Here is a 23270-nt window from a genome sequence, read left to right as displayed (position 1 = left end):
GTCTAGGACCTGGTGTCAAGGGCCCCCATGCGATAGTTCGTTGGGGGGGAGTGCTTGAGCTGGAGGTCTGAAGAATTTTTTATATTTTTGAAGATGAATGTCAATTTGGGTATAGCCATAAAGAAGTTCCAATTACGACCCTGTTAAAAGTTTACAGAGCACCGACTTTTAACTCATTTTCATGAAAGAAAAACCCCTGTACAACATTTATTCCTTCACCTGAGAGCTTGGGTGGCAGGGGGGCAGATCCCACTTTGCGCCGGGCATGAGCGCCCTTGGTTGGCGTTCCATAAAAAAATCTTGTTTAAGTACGTATCATCCAGGTTGTTAGTTGAGTAAAACTGAAATACAATGTTGACTTTTAATTTTGAGATCGTTTGTTTTGCACTTACATGCACTATTTCTCATAGTAATAAAACACAGCATAGTTTATAAGCAGTTTGATTCAAGGTACATGTAAAACAATGGTACTCCAAGAACCTTCTGTGAATCAAATTGGGAAATGGTAAGATTTATCCTTTTAAGAATAGCGACAAATTTAAATGAAATTATATGTTTTATGAATGCAAAATTCTCAGAAACATAATAGAAAGAAGAGGTATTTATATAGTTACAAAAATAAATTCAGCACTTTTCGAAATATGTCACGTCACAACATTTATTCATATTAGCTTTTACAGCAAGATAAGTCATTTCTGAAGTAGTTAGCTATGACTCTGGAATATAAAAATAATTCATTGTTTAGTGAATATTGAAGTTTTGTTAGACGTCACATAGATTAAATTTGGAAAATAATCATAAACAAATCGTATTTGTTATGAATGCTACCAAGAAAAATAAAAATCAGATTATGTCTTTCATAGGCATAGGCATTAGAAAGTGAAATTTATAGTAGATTTTGGCAATCGAATAAATATTTATAAAGAAATTGTTTCACCAGACTCTGCTGGCATCTTCAGTTCTTCAACAAATTTAGCTATAAAATATATTCACTTTTAGTTTGACCTCACGCCAAGCTGTCTTACAGATAAAATGTAGCACATTATTTTCGTGATACAACATTATTACATAGAAACGTGCAAAAACGTTATTACGTTCTAGATAAGTTTTTAAATATATAAAATTTTGTAAATTTACCAATGTATTGTACAAATTAGCGAGAGCATGAAACTCCTACTTTGGAGGCCGAAAATCGAAATAAACGTTACCGAAAAGAAGGCGAGATCGCAAACTTTAACATGAGAACTTATCATAAATCTTCGTTTGTAATAAGTTTCTGTCAAATTTAGGCGGGGAACTAGACTAGTTGAGGATGTTCTGATGGCAGAATGTTCATTAACCGACGTTTTCAAGTGAGTTCCCATTTTCCTGAATGCACAACGCAGTGCGCATTCTAAACGGTTTACGGACAAGATGTAAATTGGTGATGTCACAGAACAATCAAGCTCCCTTCGTCCGATGAATGTTGCAGAGTAAAACACTTTGTTTGACACATCCTGTATATACGACGATCTTCTTACTTTTATCGACTTTTAAAATTAGAGCGTAGCTCTTTTAAGTAATACATAGGTATTCAGAATATGAATATTTGGTGATATATTCATATGAACCATTTGAAATGTATTGTATTTTCAATTTGTATGACTGTACAGTATTTGTATTGCCAAATAAGATAAGAAATTATAGAGATTTCTGATGTAGAAGATTTGTCAAACACAGTAAAAATGTCCTCCTTTTGAGATCTTGTATATTTCTCAAAAATATATAGGTATTCGATCTCTTTCTATTGTAAAATCCTTGGTGTGTGATTGAATTGAATTTTGAGTTTAGCATCTTAGTTAAATTGTTTCTGATGTAGTCTGGTTACATGCAGAAAAAAGTTAAGATGTTTTAGTAAATTGAAATGTAAAAATCATGAGGAAGAAATTTTGCTGTTGTCGTAGTGTAGCGAAGTGTGCTGCAAACTTTCTCAGCCGCAGAATTATGAACATCTTTGCATTGTTTACTATCACTGTATCAACCAGATGACTTAGAAAGGACGGCGACGAATTGTTATAGGACGTCATCGAGGAAAATACGTGCCAGGGGAATTTTTTGTTTTTGGACATATTCAGAAATGAGCCTTTATAACTTTTTTCGAAATATATTTGGCTTGCCAAAGAAACCTGACGAGGAGGATCCATTCAGGAGGTAAGATCTAGTTTTTCTGTATGCTACAAACATGACAGCTGATTTCATCATCCATATTCTATTTGTAATAATGTCTTGTAGTTTTGGGTACATTTATTAAATAGAAGGTAAAACTAATGAAACGTTACAGAAACGATTCATCGTGAACTGTAAATAATTTGCACAGTATGTTGTTGGGTACGTGTGCAATGTCAGTCGAACTTCATATAAGTTCGCTGCCAATCTTTTTGTAGTGTTGACATAATACTGACACTTTTCTCGATAGTACCTATAATAATAATTGATATCACAGAAGAAACCTCTTTTGTTGAATTACACCTTTAGATTCATACAAGTCTTTGTAATTGATTTGTAACAAAGTATTCTTCATTGTTGGCACTGCAGTTGTGCGATGCACTTACGCAGTTTCGTTTATTTTCTACTTCATTCTTTTCTACTGTGGTACTTTTTCTGTTTCCTTTTGTACACTTAGCACTTTAAGTGCCACAAACAATTAACAATAGTTTTAATGGCTATCATTCTTTAGCTTAAATAAAACCAAAAGGATAAATATTTACAACCCATAATTGTTGAGTCAAGTCCTTAGCAGAATTTGATGACAGTTATTACTATCTTCATTTTTTCTGGTACTACACTTTTTTTATGGCGAGTTTGTAAATATGTTTGAAAATTAATTATTATTAATACGAAAATAGTAGAAAGAAGACAGTTCAATTTAACAGTGAAGACATAGAATCAGTTGAATTTTTTATTGAGGGCAGTTGAAAATAACGATTGAGAATAGAAATTAAACACAAGATTGAAATGGCTGCATCAACTGAAGCTCTCGACTCGGTTTCACTAACTCATAACCAACCACATACCTGTCAACCTACTCTACATCTCAGGCTATAGGCCTACTACAGATCATTATGTCAACACAAAATATTACCTGAAGTGCTCCTGTTAAGCCTCTCCTTACCATGAAGCTTAGAGCTCTCTCTAGTCAAGATTTTATTCTTCTTCCAATACTCCATTTTCTGGTTGTGAGCAACCTTTATCTCCTTCATCCATTTCGCCCCTGTGCTTTTCTTAGTTGGTAAGGGACATCTTGAAAACTGGCTGTCAGATCTTGTGTGTTCTCCAGTGGGATCTTCAATTGTTTCAAACATAACTTTAACAATGCCAGGGGTCGTTCCATGTCAATTCAACCAATTTGAGAAAATGTTCCAGCTGATAGTCTCAGATTTGGCTGAAATTTATCCCACCTATGCTACCAAGTGTGGAACACTCATGTATAAAATTTTAATTTCCCCTGCCAATTAGGTCCAGAATTATGGCTTGTGAAAGAAGGTGGCGTGACCCGGAAATTGCAACCAACATCTGACAATCTTATCTTCAGACCCAACTTCAGGTCTTAATAACTTTGGAACTATTCTGCACAGTCCATTGAAATTTTTACAACCCAGTAACATCCACTTAGAGAACACACTCTATGAATCAAAACACCAACAGCATATTTCTGAGGGAAAATAAAAATTCCAAAATGTGATTTAAAAAATGTAATAAGTTAAAAGGTACATATTGTAGGTGCCCTGTATGCCGAATATAATTCACTCAAAAAGGGTATAATTTTTTTTGTGGTAAGCTTAATGTGGCCTAAACACACACGAAACTCATCTTGCCCATATCAGTCACACAAACTGAGTTATATATACACAAAAATACAAAATTTTGAAAAATTACCTGAAAGACGGACTTTCGAAGTATGGTAGCACAAAAGGGACAAGTGACATCCAAGCCAAATTTCAAACACTGCATAAGTACACCATAATATAGTATGTGACAAAATTTCAGCTTGTTATTGCAAGGCATTTGTGTACAATAAATGTTGACAGAGATGTATTTGGTTATGTTTTTTTTAACATGATTCAGCAAGTAATAGTGATGATGCAGACAGCTTGTTTCAGATAAAGCTGCAGCAATTGTTGGGAACCATTAGGCCACAGAAAGTTAAACAGTGGTAGTTTTCAGGGACAGAATGAGTCATTGTTAGGCAGGAACAACAAAGGAAACAAGCAACAATTACAGATTACTCATGTTTTTAAGATTCTAGTTGAGACAGGTCAGTACTGTTGTGGAAAGTCATTATGGAGGCAGAAGAGTGTACTAGTGGTGCTTTTGTTCAAACAAGTTGCAGTATTGGTAGAGCACAAGCATCTGAACGTCATAAAACAACATATGGAACAAAATGTGGCATTCGCTTTGTACTGTATGATCTGGATGAATCGGACCAAGATTTGTTGCTAAGGAGATCCGGGATAGACCTTGTGGGCACAAGAAGTACAGTTTCAGGAAACTATAGTGTTTGTTATTATCATATGAAAGTGTTTCTGGATAAGTATTCTTTCCTACAAAGAAGTTGTTTTGATGCATTTTGGATTCATAAGAAGACAGTGAAGTGTAGCCTCAGAGAAATTGATACAAAATCAGTATTGAAAGTGAATCAGTGCATGGGACTTAATATGAAACCAGGACAAAAGTTTTGTTCCAGGTGTGTTACACTGCTAAAAAATGAAGAATATTCTGATAATTTACGTGACAGTGACAAAGAGTTTCAGCCACATACAACCACAGCGGATGAGCAATTAAATACTTCAGTGACTGCTCTTTGTTTGTCTCCCATGAAGACACACAAAGTTGGGAAAGGAGACAGGTCCAGCTGTGGTAGAAGAAAATTACAAGAAGCTCAAATGGAATTAAAACATAAAATAGCTGACACACTAATGGTGGAAGAGGAGGAACTACCTGCTCCAAAGGAACAGAAATCATGCCAGAAATGCTCTTATTTGGACTCAATTGTGCATGATAGAAAAATGTGCCATATCAACACGCCAGAAAAAAGCAGCTATTCTTACCCTTGCACCTTCCAGCTGGTCTATTGACTACACTGCAAAGGAATTCAATGTTTCTACATGAACCATGGACCTTGCCGATGGTGGGGAGGCTTGCGTGCCTCAGCGATACAGATGGCCGTACCGTAGGTGCAACCACAATGGAGGGGTATCTGTTGAGAGGCCAGACAAACATGTGGTTCCTGAAGAGGGGCAGCAGCCTTTTCAGTAGTTGCAGGGGCAACAGTCTGGATGATTGACTGATCTGCCCTTGTAACATTAACCAAAACGGCCTTGCTGTGCTGATACTGCGAACGGCTGAAAGCAAGGGGAAACTACAGCCGTAATTTTTCCCGAGGACATGCAGCTTTACTGTATGATTAAATGATGATGGCGTCCTCTTGGGTAAAATATTCCGGAGGTAAAATAGTCCCCCATTCGGATCTCCGGGCGGGGACTACTCAAGAGGACGTCGTTACCAGGAGAAAGAAAACTGTCGTTCTATGGATCGGAGCGTGGAATGTCAGATCCCGTAATCGGGCAGGTAGATTAGAAAATTTAAAAAGGGAAATGGATAGGTTAAAGTTAGATATAGTTGGAATTAGTGAAGTTTGGTGGCAGGAGGAACAAGACTTTTGGTCAGGTGAGTACAGGGTTATAAATACAAATCAAATAGGGGTAATGCAGGAGTAGGTTCAATAATGAATTTAAAAAAAAGGAGTGCGGGTTAGGTACTACAAACAGCGTAGTGAACACATTATTGTGGCCAATATAGACACAAAGCCCATGTCTACTACAGTAGTACAAGTTTATATGCCAACTAGCTCTGCAGATGATGAAGAAATTGATGAAATGTATGATGAGATAAAAGAAATTATTCAGGTAGTGAAGGGAGACGAAAATTTAATAGTCATGGGTGACTGGAATTCGTCAGTAGGAAAAGGGAGAGAAGGAAACATAGTAGGTGAATATGGATTGGGTGGAAGAAATGAAAGAGGAAGCCACCTTGTAGAATTTTGCACAGAGCATGACTTAATCATAGCTAACACTTGGTTCAAGAATCATAAAAGAAGGTTGTATACCTGGAAGAATCCTGGAGATACTAAAAGGTATCAGATAGATTATATAATGGAAAGACAGAGATTTAGGAACCAGGTTTTAAATTGTAAGACATTTCCAGGGGCAGATGTGGATTCTGACCACAATCTATTGGTTATGAACTGCAGATTGAAAATGAAGAAACTGCAAAAAGGTGGGAATTTAAGGAGATGGGACCTGGATAAACTGAAAGAACCAGAGGTTGTAGAGAGTTTCAGGGAGAGCATAAGGGAACAATTGACAGGAACGGGGGAAAGAAATACATTAGAAGAAGAATGGGTAGCTCTGAGGGATGAAGTAGTGAAGGCAGCAGACGATCAAGTAGGTAAAAAGGCGAGGGCTAATAGAAATCCTTGGGTAACAGAAGAAATATTGAATTTAATTGATGAAAGGAGAAAATATAAAAATGCAGTAAATGAAGCAGGCAAAAAGGAATACAAACGTCTCAAAAATGAGATCGACAGGAAGTGCAAAATGGCTAAGCAGGGATGGCTAGAGGACAAATGTAAGGATGTAGAGGCCTGTCTCACTAGGGGTAAGATAGATACTGCCTACAGGAAAATTAAAGAGACCTTTGGAGAGAAGAGAACCACTTGTATGAATATCAAGAGCTCAGATGGCAACTCAGTTCTAAGCAAAGAAGGGAAAGCAGAAAGGTGGAAGGAGTATATAGAGGGTCTATACAGGGGCGATGTTCTTGAGGACAATATTATGGAAATGGAAGAGGATGTAGATGAAGACGAAAAGGGAGATAAGATACTGCGTGAAGAGTTTGACAGAGCACTGAAAGACCTGAGTCGAAACAAGGCCCCGGGAGTAGACAACATTCCATTAGAACTACTGATGGCCTTGGGAGAGCCAGTCATGACAAAACTCTACCATCTGGTGAGCAAGATGTATGAGACAGGCGAAATACCCTCAGACTTCAGGAAGAATATAATAATTCCAATCCCAAAGAAAGCAGGTGTTGACAGATGTGAAAATTACCGAACTATCAGTTTAATAAGTCACAGCTGCAAAATACTAATGCGAATTCTTTACAGATGAATGGAAAAACTGGTAGAAGCGGACCTCGGGGAAGATCAGTTTGGATTCCGTAGAAATGTTGGAACACGTGAGGCAATACTAACCTTACGACTTATCTTAGAAGAAAGATTAAGAAAAGGCAAACCTACGTTTCTGGCATTTGTAGACTTAGAGAAAGCTTTTGACAATGTTAACTGGAATACTCTCTTTCAAATTCTGAAGGTGGCAGGGGTAAAATACAGGGAGCGAAAGGCTATTTACAATTTGTACAGAAACCAGATGGCAGTTATAGGAGTCAAGGGGCATTAAAGGGAAGCAGTGGTTTGGAAGGGAGTGAGACAGGGTTGTAGCCTCTCCCCGATGTTATTCAATGTGTATATTGAGCAAGCAGTAAAGGAAACAAAAGAAAAATTCGGAGTAGGTATTAAAATTCATGGAGAAGAAGTAAAAACTTTGAGGCTTGCCGACGACATTGTAATTCTGTCAGAGACAACAAAGAACTTCGAAGAGCAGTTGAATGGAATGGACAGTGTCTTGAAAGGAGGATATAAGATGAACATCAACAAAAGCAAAACAAGGATAATGGAATGTAGTCGAATTAAATCGGGTGATGCTGAGGGAATTAGATTAGGAAATGAGACACTTAAAGTAGTAAAGGAGTTTTGCTATTTAGGGAGTAAAATAACTGATGATGGTCGAAGTAGAGAGGATATAAAATGTAGACAGGCAATGGCAAGGAAAGGGTTTCTGAAGAAGAGAAATTTGTTATTATCGAGTATTGATTTAAGTGTCAGGAAGTTGTTTCTGAAAGTATTTGTATGGAGTGTAGCCATGTATGGAAGTGAAACATGGACGATAACTAGTTTGGACAAGAAGAGAATAGAAGCTTTCGAAATGTGGTGCTACAGAAGAATGCTGAAGATAAGGTGGGTAGATCACGTAACTAATGAGGAGGTATTGAGCAGGATTGGGGAGAAGAGAAGTTTGTGGCACAACTTGACTAGAAGAAGGGATCGGTTGGTAGGACATGTTTTGAGGCATCAAGGGATCACAAATTTAGCATTGGAGGGCAGCGTGGAGGGTAAAAATCGTAGAGGGAGACCAAGAGATGAATACACTAAGCAGATTCAGAAGGATGTAGGTTGCAGTAGGTACTGGGAGATGAAGAAGCTTGCACAGGATAGAGTAGCATGGAGAGTTGCGTCAAACCAGTCTCAGGACTGAAGACCACAACAACAACAACAACAACAACAACAACATATATGGTAAAGCAAGCCAGGAAAATAAAATCAACCCAAGGAGTGCTAGTGTCGGAGTATTATGAAAATAATGACTACAGCTGAATAACGCCTGGAAAAAAAGACTATGTAACGGTGGAAATGGGAAATGTACATGTAAGGTGCAAAATAGACTGTTGCTATGCAACATATCAGAACTACCAGTATATGTAGAATTCAGGGAAAAGTATCCCAATACCAAAGTAGGTTTATCATCTTTTTTCAATCTTCGGCCAAAATGGGTTGTGCCTGTAAGTGCAAGGGGCACACACAATATTTGTGTATGTGAGACCCATCAAAATGCTAAGCTGATGTTTGCTCCTATAAAGGATTCTGGTCTGGATTACAAAGCTGCAGTGATGCTGATAGTGTGTGACATCAGTTCCTACCAGTGCATGATACACAGGTGTGAAAAGTGTCCTGGTAAGGCAAATTGTGCAGAACACATGAATAACAAACTGTATGGTGAACCCCTTATGGATGACAATAAACTTGTTTCTTGTAAACAATGGACACACTTGTTCGCACAAGTCTTGAAACGAAGCAAAGTACAGTGGAAGATTTTGTTGAAATGTGTTGTCAGAAAACGGACAAACTGACCACACACAGCCTCACAGCAACAGCACAATCGGCTTATCTGCAGTTTTGTAAGGATAATTTGAAACAAGATGAAATTATAGTAACACTAGACCTTTCTGAAAATTATGCATTTATAGTTCAAGATGCCATCCAAGGATATCATTGGGACAACAGTCAAGCAACTCTCCAGCCATTTGTGATTTACTATAGAGGTGAATCAGGTGATGTGTCTGTCATAAACCTGTGCGTTTTTAGTAACTGTTTAATTCATGATGCCATTGCATTTCAAGCCCACATTCGCACTGTCATGGCATATGTGAAAAACAAGCTACCTCACATACATTTTGCAAAATACTTCAGTGATGGGGCAGCTAGTCAGGACAAAAACCGTAAAAACTCAAAAATTTATGCATGCATTACCATGATTTTCAGATTCACACAGAATGGAATTTTTTCGCAACAAGTCATGGTAAAAATGTGATGGTATTGGTGCTACCATTAAGTGCATGGCATCACGAGCTAGTCTGCAGCATCCTACAGGAGGTCACATTGTAACACCTCTTCAATTATTTACCTTGGTACAGAAAAATATCTCTGGCATACAATCATTCTATGTTTCAAAAGATGAGGTGAAATCAGTCGAAGAGTTGCTAAAAAGCAGACTAGAACATGTTAAAACTGTTGCAGGCACAAGGAGCCATCATCACTTCTCTTCAGCAGACTCTGACAATGTGCAGATGAGCAGACTGGCCGGTTGTAACTATAGGTTCATGCACAACACGTGTCTTCACAGTGTGTCTGACTCAGGATTCAGAAGCAAAAGCAGCAGAAAACAACCAGGTTGCTATGTTATTGCTCTTTATGATGACAAATGGGACTTAGGATTTGTTGCAGAGTGATGTGAAGCAGAAGGTGATGTATTTGTGAACTACAGGGCACCAGCAGGACCAGCAAGATCATTTCATTGGCCATGTTTGGCAGACAGGTGTTGGATTCCTTTTGAACATATTCTTATGACAGTGCCAATTCCTACCACAGTGTCAGGAAAACAGTACAATTTGCCACTCAATGTACAATGTACAGTAGCTAAAGTGTGGGAGAACTTCTGTACGAAGCACAATCAACTGGTTTTTAGCAGTTAAGGTGCAGTAAACATTAATGATAGGTTGTGTTAATCTGTCTGTATGTTGTTGCTTAGTGATTAAACAGTTGTGGGAGAGGATAAGAAGAGGCAGAACAGTTTACGATATGTTTTTACAAATTTGTGTTGTGGAACTATGGCCACATCACCAAATACATCCGTCAACTTCCATTGTACACAAATGTCTTACAATAACATGCTGAAATTTTGAGATATATATCATTATGGCCTACTTAAGCAGTTTGTGAAATTTGTCTTGGATACCACTTGTCCCTTTTGTGCTACCACACTTTGAAAATCCATGTTTTTCAGGTAATTTTTCAAATTTTTGTGTTTTTGTGTGCATGTAACTCAGTTTTTGTGACTGATATTGGCATGGTGAGTTCTGTGTGTGTTTAGGCTACATGAAGCTAACCGCAAAAAAATTTATACTCTTTTTGAATGAATTATATTTGGCATAGAGGGCACCTACAATATGTACCTTTTAACATATTACATTTTTTAATAACATTTTGGAAATTTTTATTTTCCCTCAGAAATATGTTGTTGGTGTTTTGATTCATGGAGTGTGTTCTCTAAATTGATGTTACTGGGTTGTAAAAATTTCACTGGACTGTGTGGAACAGTTCCAAAGTTATTAAGACCTGAAGTTGGGTCTGAAGATAGATTACCAGATGTGGGTTGCATTTTCCGGGTCACGCCACCGGGTCGACCGAAGCATCCGATCCCACCTGTCGGCTTTGACCCATGACGTAAGGCTGTTGTGGTGTGTAACGTCATGACGGTGCGGAATTTAGTTTGTGAGAGTGGCATGTTTGTAGGTGTCGTTTTGATGCGATCGGTGGTGCTCTCTGGTGGTGTGTTAGGTGATGTTTTTGGTTTAGTTTGCGAGTGTGGCGTCGTGTGTGAATTTTGATAAATTGCTTTTTTTATGTCTTTGGTAGGTATGGATATGACTGACAGGGTCAACAGTTTTCGGTTGTCGACTATAATGGAGGACAGTGCATTGTCTCTAATAAAATGTCTTCAACTATTTGGATTTTTGGATGAAGTCGTGAAGTGTTCAGTGTTTCGTGAAGAAATGAGGCTTACTTAAAGTTCCGGCATCTCGGACCAGGAGATGTGGAGATGTCGTAAGGATAACAGGTCAAGGGAAGAGTTCGATCCCAATGTGTGGCTGTGAATGTTGGTATCGGGAGATGTTTTTGAGCTATATGGGTCAAGGGAAGTGTTAGGTCCTAATTTATGGGATTGGGAGCTGCTGTTGAGCTATATAGGTCAAGGGAAGTGTCCGATTCCAGATGATATTGTGTTTAGTGGTATTTGGGGAGTTTTGTGAGGTCAGTTTTTTTCGTTGTTTTGTATGGGGGTGGATGTCTAAATTTGTTTATATTTAGTTTGCCCCCACCCAAAAACGCCCTATTTCCCGCGCTTGTCCCATTAGTGTTATTAGGCTTTTTGTGGAACATGTGTGTGTTTGTTTTTCGATGTATTTTCGTCCTCATGATGTGTACGTAATGACTTTATATGCGCCATATTTGAATTGTGGTTTATGGGCATTTCCGCCATATTTGTGACGTCATGGGTCAAAGCAGATGGGCGGGATCAGACGCTTCCGTATTTCCCACGCCATCTTCTTTCACAAGTCATAATTCTAGAACTAATTGGCAGGGGAAACTAATACTTTGTACATGAGTGTTCCACACATGGTAGAATTAGTGTACTGAATTTCAGTCAAATCTGAGACTATGAGCTGGGGCCCCTGGTTGAACTGACATGGAGAGGCATTCCCTCTGTGACTGTGCAGATCCTGTGTCCAAGTGCAGGAGTGTGTTGATTACTCTTTCATATGGTCTTCCTGTTAAGATTGCATGTAGGAGTCTCATATAGTGTTGTTATTTTGATATTGTACTTCTCCAGAATTTAAAGTGACTTCATGAACTTAACAGCCTTTAGTAGAAAGTTGATATTTATTGTAGCTACATATGTGATGCTTTCTCATGCTCTATAGTTGTTGTATTCCTCTAGTTAGCATTGGTGGAATACGTGAAAGTACCTTCCTCGCCCACCTGTCCCCCCTGCCCCCTATTGGTAGTACACATTACTGAAAGTGTGTTGATATTACTAAGAGTTGTGCTAAAAGATGTTTTCGTGTTCTGGGCCCTGCTTTCACATCAGCATGTCTTTAAAAGTATGTCGTTAACATAAGTCAACAATAAATAACAATTATCTTCTTCTTATAAGTTGGGCCTAAAGTATCCCCCTCCCCGTGGTAACATGTGTTATGGAAAATGCATTGGTATTGCTAGGGTTAAGAGTTAAGAAATTGGCGAGTGAATTCAAATGTGGCTGTACTTCTCTTGATGATGATCCACAAAGAAGACTCCCCAAAAGTACATCATCAGATGAAAACATCAAGGAACTGCACAATACTGTATTGGATGACTGATAAACACAAGTGTACAATACAGATGACATCCTATGTATTTAAGAAGGAAAACAAGCTAATCAATTTCGATAAAGATTGGTGTAAGGCGAGTGTCGCAACCAAAATATTTAGTGTTACTGTGGAACAGAAGGGAGATCTGCCACATCTTGCAAAAAGCAAACTAACAAATACACCAATGTATGAAAGCCAGTGGTCCTCCACCAAAAAGTGTGAAGGTGGTCTTTTCTTTCAGAAATGTTATTGGTTTCTGGGATACAAAAGGGGTTCTTCTTGTTGCTTAGATTTCAAAGGTTAAAAACAACTAGTGAATACTATGCAAGCTTCTGGGACAAAAAGTTAACTGTTTATGAGAAAGATACCAGTATTGTGGTATAAAAAAGTAGACAAGACAGAAAGGATATTCAGAAAAAGATTTATATGAAGAAGTATAGTCTTCCATCAGGACAGTGAAAGATGCTTTGGCAGTAGATAACTTGAAAGGTGTGTAGTGTGACTTATGGAAATGTCCATCCTATGTCAACAGATTTCACAACTTCAGTGTACACTTGCTCCCACATCTAAAGGAGCTTGTGGATGGAAAAGTGTTTATTCTAGTGAGAGTCTATGAAAGCCAAGAGTGCTTTTACTGACCTTTCAGAATTGTGTTTAAGGAGTGAAATCATTTTGCAGAAAAAATTTGCGACAAAGTGGGTTCACTTAAAAAATGTATTTTTGGTATTTGTAACAATCTTTTCTCTCAGGCTAAGAACGTTAGACCTTGCTCTTATAAACTGGCGATAAGCACAGTAATCGGGATGTATAAATGCTAACAACATTATATGTGACTAATAATGAAAACATTGGTTCCTTTTCTATAGTATCACACTTATTAGTGAATCTTAATTTGCGGTAGTGTTGCTCTCAGTACAGATACAGAATTACTTCAGCAGGAGTCACTATTTTGATAATCAGACTTGCAGAATAATCATCTTGTTCCCTCCTCAGCTTTTAAAGATGATGGGACATCTTTAGTGATGAAACATTTTTCATCCATTGCCATAATCAGTCTTTCAGTGGGATGTTGTTGTTGTAGTGGTCTTCAGTCCTGAGACTGGTTTGATGCAGCTCTCCAAACTACTCTATCCTGTGCAGGCCTCTTCATCTCCCAGTACCTAGTGCAGCCTACATCCTTCTGAATCTGCTTAGTGTATTCATCTCTTGCTCTCCCTCTACGATTTTTACCCTCCACGCTGCCCTCCAGTACTAAATTAGTGATCCCTTGATGCCTCAGAACATGTCCTACCAACCGATCCCTTCTTGTAGTCAAGTTGTGCCACAAACTCCTCTTCTCCCCAATTCTATTCAATACCTCCTCATTAGTTATGTGATCTACCCATCTAATCTTCAGCATTCTTCTGTAGCACCACATTTCGAAAGCTTCTATTCTCTTCTTGTCTAAACTATTTATCGTCCATGTTTCACTTCCATACATGGCTACACTCCATACAAATACTTTCAGAAACGACTTCCTGACACTTAAATCTATACTCTACGTTAACAAATTTCTCTTCTTCAGAAACCCTTTCCTTGCCATTGCCAGTCTACATTTTATATCCTCTCTACTTTGACCATTATCAGTTATTTTGCTCCCCAAATAGCAAAACTCCTTTACTACTTTAAGTGTCTCATTTCCTAATCTAATTCCCGCAACATCACTCGACTTAATTCGACTACATTCCATTATCCTCGTTTTGCTTTTGTTGATGTTCATCTTATACCCTCCTTTGTTGATGTTCATCTTATATCCTCCTTTCAAGACACTGTCCATTCCGTTCAACTGCTCTTCCAAGTCCTTTGCTGTCTCTGACGAGAATTACAATGTCATCGGCGAACCTCAAAGCTTTTATTTCTTCTCCATGGATTTTAATACCTACTCCGAATTTTTCTTTTGTTTCCATCACTGCTTGCTCAGTATACAGATTGAATAACATCGGGGATAGGCTACAACCCTGTCTCACTCTGTTCCCAACCAGTGCTTCCCTTTCATGTCCCTCGACTCTTATAACTGCCATCTGCTTTCTGTACAAATTGTAAATAGCCTTTCACTCCCTGCATTTTGCCCCTGCCACCTTCAGAATTTGAAAGAGATTTCCAGTCAACATTGTCAAAAACTTTCTCTAATTCTACAACTGCTAGAAATGTAGGTGTGCCTTTCCTTAATCTTTATTCCAAGGTAAGTCATAGGGTCAGTATTGCCTCACGTGTTCCAACATTTCTATGGAATCCAAACTGATGTTCCCCGAGGTCGGCTCAGTGGGATGGTTGAATTAATTTCAAAGATGCAGAAGAGACTCTCAGATGCTAACTGTAATGTGTCAAGAAAGAATTTGGATGGCGCACAAGTAACTAAAAACTACCCAAAATTTGTAAGAGAAAAATGGATTTGGTTGCTCAGTAGTAAGTTTTAGTGTTACCTTAAGAGAGTGTAATAGATTTATGAATGTCTTTCATAGACTTACATTTCTCATTTTGTTTTTTAGGGGGAATTACAACTATCCTCCAGAGGATTATGAAAGGAACGCATGGAGTAATGATCATTATGATGATGATGACATTGAAGAGATGGGGTATGTGCGTTTTTTGGACTTTTTGCATTATTGTTAGTTATATTTGGATAGCTATTATGATTTTCCTCTTTTTGTGTTGACTGCATCATCATAATAGTTACCACTGATGTTGTTTGGTGACTAATTTAAATGAATATTACTTGTTGCAGACCATTAGAAGAACAGCCATTTGGTTTTAAAATTTTTTCCAGTCCTCTTGAAATTCATCGTTTTTTTGAAAAACAAATGAATGAAATGATGAAAACTTTCCAAATGTTTGACTCAGATCCTATTATTGGTAAGTAAAAAAATATTGGAGAAATTGGTATATATGTACTAACCTTGATGGATAACGATTGTAGCTATTCATTGTTTTTGTAATTTGTTCATTGCTTTCAAATGGCATTCAGTCTGTGAAATAAGATGTATTACTTTAAGAAAGAAACTGCATGTGATGCATGAAATATCTCTTGTGCATCAGTAAAAAACATGTTCCATTATGACAGATTGATGGGTTGAGTACAGCTTACTACTGTTTGATGCAAGAAACTGTTCACATTAACTATATTATTCATCCACACAAATCCAGTAACAGCACTATTTTGTAGCAAAGTGATAGGATGAACCTTTTCTCACCTCACACAGTTAATGAACATTTCTGCATCAGTGAAGATGAACTCCAGGTAATTTTTTGTTACCTATAATTTCCAATAACATTCTGCACTGTGTTTCTAGGTTGTAAGAACCCAGTTATTATTGGGGTATGTTGTGCGTTATGTGCTTGGAATGGTAGCTGTGCTCCCTAAGTACAAAATTTAACAATCACAAGATTGAGGCTGGTTCCTTTATTGATCTTTGTGTTTTTCCCCTCTACATGAAATGCATTTTGTGTAAATGATGATGCCCAACAAAGAATAGTGATGTTTGAACCAACTTTTGGTTGATTGCCTCAGTTTTTATTCATGAGGAGATTGACTATCACAAGAAACATATTTGCTCAAATAATTGTTCTGTATTTTTAGATTATTACATTAAAGTCATATTTTTGAGAAAATTTTGGAAGCACGAATTCGAGCAAAATTAGAAGGGATGAGAGAAGAGCAACATGACTTCAGAACAGGAAAGTCCACGGTGGATCTAATTTTTGCTGTAAGACATCTGCAGGAACAGCACTATGAATATGGAATAGATCTACTAATGACCTTCCTGGTTGCTGAAAAAGCGTGTGATAGTGTACATATAAGCAAAGTGTGAAATTCCCTGGAGAACAGAAGAATAGCAAAACAGATTATTTGGCGGATAAGGGAAATGTACCATGGAAGTGTGAGCTGTGTGAAAGTGGGAGGAGAGACCAGCTTGGACTGAACAGAAGAATGGCTTGAGGCAGGGAAGTGCACTTTCACCATTACTCTTCATTGATGGATGATATAATGAGTGCAGTAGCACAAGTAATTGGTGAAGGAAAGATGAAAGCTTTGATGTTTGCAGCTGATCTGATGGCCCGGGGGAATAAGGGGGAGGAAGTACAAGAGCAGTTGGACTATGGGAACGTACAGTAGAAGAATATGGGATGAAATTCAGTGTGAGAAAGAGCGAGATGATTATCACAACAAGAACAAAGGGAGAGGAACAACTGGAATAACAATTTGTGGGGAACGATTGAGGAGACTGGAGAGTTTCAAGAACCTAGGAAGCTTGATACAGAAAGATGGAAAAAGTGACAAAAATTAATGAGCGGGGGAGAAAAGCTGAAGCATTTCGGAATGTCAGAAGCCTGATAAGGAGCAAGGATATACCCCAAATCAGTAAAAAGGTTATATACCAGTCATACTATGTCCCAATCCTGACGTATGCATCAGAAACCTGGATTATGAAAGGAAGAGAGAAAAGTAAAGTACAAGCTAGTGAGATGAAATTCTTGAGAAACAGTATTGGAGTGACTAAAGATAGACAGGTTAAGAAATGATAGGATCAGAGAGTTAATGGAGGTGGAACCATTACAGGAGGAGATAGAGAAATCAAGGCTGAGATGGTATGGACACATTAAGAGAATGGAGGAGAAGAGGATACCCCGGAGGATACACGAGATGAAACTGGAAGGAAAGAGACCAAGAGGAAGACCTAGAGACAGATGGCTGAAAGGAGTAGAGGAATGCATCTAGAAGAAAGGAGAAGACTGGACCAAGGTGAAGACGGAGAGATGGTGGCAAGACAGAAGATGATGGAGAGGCCAATGTTCCAAACAGACCTGGCCAGAGGTTGGGATCTGTCCAAGATGATGATGATGACATTATAGTCAGTTAATCTAAAGTGTTGACTATGTCACACACATACCATCTGTGTGTGGAATGCTAAGTAGTCACTTTACTCTAGACCCCAACACTCCATGTTCCCCTGATATCGCTACATTAAGGGGACTGGTCCGTGAATACCAGGGGAAACCTTGAAAAAATTATCAGTTTTCTAAACAGTGTAACTCAAAGAATAAGGTTTGTGAGCCCATATAATGATTACCATCTTTGAAGACATATTTTGAGAATATTTTTATGTATGAACCACTGCTTTAGATCTGTCACTTTTTTTAATTGTATCTTTTTGGTGCAGGTGAAATAAACCACACTAATTATTTATATAAATCATAGGCACACATTTCTCATAATGCAAACAAAGAGTAAGGTTTATTTTTTCCTGTAACTTCTTTACATTATTATCTTTAAAACATACTATTGAAAAGATGGTGCTACCTAAAACTGTGGCACAAAAAATTTTAACTATGATTATCAAAAATTTTGGAAATGAATTCAGAGTTTTTCTTCAAAAAAGAATTTTATTTTCAAAGTTAAGTCACAAGAATGGTCTACTTTTTAGTTAAGCAGGTTTTAAGACAGTATACACAATTTCAGCTCTCTGTGTTTAATATGAGGGCTGTTCAGAAAGTAGTTAACATTTTGGCATTAAAAAAAAACTAAGTACGAGAAATACATTTTACTATGTACATCTGAAAGAGTGACTTACAAATACTTCTGCACATAGTCACCAAACACATTGAGGCACTTATCATAGCGGTGAACAAGCTTTGAAAGACCTTCATTGTAAAATTCTGCCACCTGAGACTTCAGCCAGTGAGTCACGTCCGCCTGGAGTTTCGCGTCATCAACGCGCTGTGTTGCAAGCCAGTTGTTCATCTTGGGGAAACAGTTGGATGTGGCTTGGTGCAAGATCGGGGCTGTACGGTGGATGAGGGAAAATTTCCCATTGGAATGAATTAAGGAGTTCTTTAGTGCGGTTTGCCGTGTGAGGTCGGGCATTGTCGTGCAAAACCAAATTCTGTACATCAGCTTTCCTTGGCATTTGTTTTGAACTGCTCTTCTATGGCTGTGCAAAGTTTGACAGTACTGGGCAGAATTTATGGTTCCTCCACACGTTCGAGAAAACCAATAAGAAGCACCTTGCCTATCCCAATACACTGCTGCCATCAACTTCCTTGCTGACAAGGTTTGCAAACATTTTGGTGGTTTTTGGGGGGACCTTGTGTGCCCCCACTCCATGAACTGTAATTTTGTCTCACAATTGATGTGTTTCACCCAAGTCTCGTCACTGGTTACAATTTGATACAGTAATGAATCACTATGTTTGTGGTAGGCCTCCAAAAATGTCAACATTGCCTCCATTTGCTGTTCTTTATGGTGCTCTGTAAGCATTTTGGGCACCAATCGTGCACAAAATTTGTGGTAGCCTAGCTTTTGAGTGACAATTTCAAATAATGAAGTCCGTGAAACTTGTGGAAAAGAAAGCGAAAGCTCCATTATTGTGAAGCGACTGTTTTCACAAATCGTTTAATCAACTTGAGCTACAAGATCATCAGTCACGGTGCTCGGGTGCCCACTCTTCTCTTCATCATGAACGTTGGTTCAGCCATTTTTAAACCGAATGCACCATTTCCGTACAGAACATTCACTCATGACGTTGTTTCCGCACACTTCGCACAGTTCATGATAAATTTCTATAGGTTTTAGGTTTTTTGTCAACAAAAACCGTATCACAGACCGCACCTCACAATTGGCAAGGTTTTCGATTGCAGCGCACGTTTCAAATTCGAATATTGGAAAAAGCAGATGCACACACACATTCCCACTGTCACGGATGGATGCTGACTGAACTGCTGAGCACGCACATTCCAAAATATACATGATCAGGGTGCACCTAGCGGCGTCAGACGAAAACATTCCCTACTTCCTGAATAGCCCTTGCAGTTTTTAGCCAAAGTGTACCGGATCAGAAAATTATGTAACTTTGGGGAAATTCAAGTTAAAGTTAAAATATGCTTTTTCTGTTAAACTTGTATGGCACTAACGCATCCCAGGTCTATATTCATCTTGCTTCCTGTGTTACTGTTTGTCCTGTCTCTCTTTCACACTTATTCTTCTTATTCTTGCTTTTTTGGTGGCTTCCAATGCTTATTTTCCTGCTTTGAATAGTCTTCTTCAGTCAACAGCTATTAGAGCTCTATGCATATTTAGTCCACCAGGCACTCCCATCATTTCCATAACATTAACCCTTGACACTGCACTGTCATTGAAATATAGAACAACATCTAGCACTCCTATTTTCAAAGTATTTAGTCCTACTGGAACAGATTTTGGTATCTGTTCCCACACACAATTGTTGAAACTTTCATTTGGATTTTGAGTCCTACCATGTAAAAATTTCTCTAATAATCTTGTGTCACTTAGATCCCAATATATAGGTTATAACTTCCATTATAGCAAATGGGAAAGAATGTTTATAGTTGTAGGTCTCACCTTGAAAACAGCCCTCTGGTAGCCATTCCATGAATCACTGCCAGGTGGGCAGAGTGCATGACATGGGTTGTCCTCTGTGGAACATTTGTGAAAGAAGGTAGCTCATGCTGCCTTTTTCATTCCCTCAAGCTCATTTTTATTTTGTCTTATGGCTTGTCCATAATAATATTGAAACCTGTATATTTCTTTGTCTGTTAGCTGACCACGGCCACTAATGCACTTATAATTTCTTTCTTTTCAGATTCCTCTTCAAGTTCCTCCATCTTGTACCTAACTTTTTCTGGGCATGTCCAACACATTCCATTTTTTCAATTTTTGTGTCAGCATAAAGTTTGGATTCACAAACCTTTATGTACCCTTTTGAGTCTCCGTCTCCTAGGTAAGATGTATACATCAAACAATATTTCTTCACTGAGCTGTGAAATATCTTCACAACACCTTCAGGTCCCACCCCTCCACTATAGCCACTAAAATTAATCAAACATCAGTGATTTTCATTTCCACTAGTACAGCCAAGACAGTACTTGGTATTACGTTCCACATCAATGACTCCACCATTGTCCAAGGCAGTAGCTGTCACTACACCATTTAGGAAGCTATGGCCTCTTCATTGCCAGCATGCATTCAGGGCTGCAGACATACATGTATTGCTGTCATTCACATTGTCTACATTTTCCTGAACAGCATGTTTCATGCTATCATTTGCTACTTCTTCTAAAGTCTGTAGAATAATTTTATTGGACCTGTCAAACCTTGTAAAGGGGGGGGGGGGGCAGGGGGGAGCTATAAGCATGTTTAATATTTGTGTTATACACTCTCTGTTTAGTTACGCCAAAAGTATAACCACATTTGCTTAAATCCCAGAAATTACAAACAATTCTTGGGGTTAGAATCGTCCCAAGGTATTCCTGCCTGCAGTAAGAGGTGACTAAAAGGAGTCTCACACTTTTTGGCCCTGTGATTTCAGGTCACATTCTATGGTTTGACCTGCCACTTCCAAAATTCTACAGAAGTGCGGGCCATATGGGGAAGGACGCCTTATGTGGTGCACGAGTGCCCTTAAATTCGGTCTCCACCTGTGCCCATGGGGAGAGCCCCTGATTGGAGTGGGTCGCATCAGGGCGAATGACCCGCAATGAGGTGGATTAAATCATCTCTTGCTGGTGACCCTACGGCACCAGCTGTCTCTAAGAAGGGCAAGATAGAATACAATGCCAACAGGTATGACCCTAAATCATTTCCCTCCCTCGCAACACCATGGGAGGAACACAGAGCTACAGAACGGAGAGAACCATATTCGCCTCGGTTTTTAGTCTGTTGCAGAACCGATGGGGACGCTTTTCTCTCAATGAAGCCTCAGTTTTTCGTTGAACACCTTGAGGATAAGTTTGGAGAAGTGGCAGCTCTGTCCAAGATGCAAAATGGCACAGTCGTGATGCATCCCCAGCCCAATCCCGAGCGTTACTCGCCTGTGACAAGCTGGGTGATATTCCTGTTTCCATCACTCCCAATAAAAACCTCAACATGATCCATGGGATTATTTTCCATCGTGACCTCCTCTTGCAGTCTGAAGACAGGTTCTGCACCAATTTAGAATGGCGGGGTGTTCATTTCATCCGGCGCATTTACAGAGGACCCAAAAACAACAGGGTTGCTACCAGTGCTTTCATCTTGGCCTTTTGAGGGTGATTCATTGCCTGAAAAGGTCAAGGTGATGGTTTACCGCTGTAATGTTAAACCATATGCTCCTCCCCTTATGCGGTGCTTTACGTGCTGGAAGATCAGGCACATGTCTTCCCCCTGCACTTAAAGCGTCACATGTCGACACTGCAGACATCCACTGCACCAAGATACTCCATGTGCGCCACCTCCAACTTGCTTCAACTGTGGAGAGCCCTACTCCCCCCTGCTCGCCAGACTGCCCAGTACTCCAAAAGGAACAGAAAATCATGGAGTACAAGACACTGGACTGGTTGATGTACACAGAGGCTAAACATAAATTCAAAAGATTACACCCCATTCGGTTGACGTCGACATGCGCTGCAGATACATCACCATCGCTGCTCCAAGTGCCAGTGGTTCCTCACTCTGTGCCATGAACAGTGGGCTCTCCTCGGTCCCCTCCCCCCTGATGGAGAAGCAACAACCTCCTCCAGCTCCTCTTGAGTGGAAGGGGTTCCTTGGGTCCCTCTCTTCCAAGGTCTCCACTAATGCCATGGTGGACACTCGGCAGTGGCGCAAGGAGCTGCTGGACGAAGAGCTTCACAGTCTTCCTCCGTGTCTGAAGCTGCTTTGGAAAAATTTTACCAGCATGCCCCTAAAGAGAAAAGTAGTAGTCCGCTAAGAAACAGGATCCTCTGGTGACCCCAACATCACCACTCCCTATCAATTCTGCATCTGAGGATGGGATGGAGATATTAGCGTCTCCTGCGGACATGGATCTCACTGATGCCTCATCCACCATAGAAATGGCTACAAATACTCAATCAGCGGCAGCAGGTGACCCTGAGGCATAACCTGCCTCCTTGCACACTTCATGCCTTCCCAGCTTCACGATAACATCATCCTCCAGTGGAATTGTAGGAGTTTTTTCCACCACCTGGCTGAGCAGTGGAAACTGTTAAGCTTTACACCTGCTTTCTGCATTGCCCTTCAGGAAACCTGGTTTCCGGCAATGCGGACCCCTGCCCTCCATGGCTATAAGGGATATTATAGGAACCGTAGCAACTATAATAGTGTGTCAGGTGGAGTTTGCAGCTATGTCCTGAACTCAGTATGCACTGAACCTGTGCCCCTTCACCCCTCTTGAAGCTGTGGCTGTCAGGATTTCGACGATGCAGGTAATAACTGTCTGCAACGTATATCTTCCTCCAGATTGTGCAGTACCCCTGCACGCATTGGCTGCACTGATTGATCAACTCCCTAAACTTTCCTACTTTTGGGAGATTTTAGCACCCATAACCCCATATGGGGTGGCACAGTTCTTACTGATCGAGGCAGAGTTGTCGAAAATTTACTGTCACAACCCAGCCTCTCCTCTTAAATACTGGGGCTGCCACATAATTCACTGTGGCACATGGCACATATTCGGCCATTGATCTTCCGGTTTGCAATCCTGGCCCTCTCCCATCTATCACTGGAGAGCGCATGACGACCTGTGTGATAGTGACCACTTCCCCATCTTCCTGTCACTGCCTCAACGTCAGGTCCACGAACGCCTGCTCAGATGGGCTTTAAACAAGATGGACGG

The 23270-nt window shown here is 39.5% G+C and overlaps 1 protein-coding gene across 1 annotated transcript in view; it reads left to right on the top strand.

The window, feature by feature from the left end:
• The first annotated feature begins 1841 nt into the window (after nt 1–1841).
• LOC126457334 (HCLS1-associated protein X-1) overlaps nt 1842–23270 on the top strand; it is an 85456-nt gene continuing 64027 nt past the window's right edge. Inside the window, exons 1-3 of the mRNA XM_050093544.1 lie at nt 1842–2190; nt 15153–15239; nt 15389–15516. Of these exons, the coding sequence (XP_049949501.1) occupies nt 2117–2190; nt 15153–15239; nt 15389–15516 (289 nt within the window). The 5' untranslated portion in view covers nt 1842–2116. The remainder of the gene's footprint in view (nt 2191–15152; nt 15240–15388; nt 15517–23270) is intronic.

This window comes from Schistocerca serialis, chromosome 2 (assembly GCF_023864345.2).
Source record: "Schistocerca serialis cubense isolate TAMUIC-IGC-003099 chromosome 2, iqSchSeri2.2, whole genome shotgun sequence".
Taxonomy (NCBI): domain Eukaryota; kingdom Metazoa; phylum Arthropoda; class Insecta; order Orthoptera; family Acrididae; genus Schistocerca; species Schistocerca serialis.
This window is presented reverse-complemented; position numbering and strand designations above follow the sequence as displayed.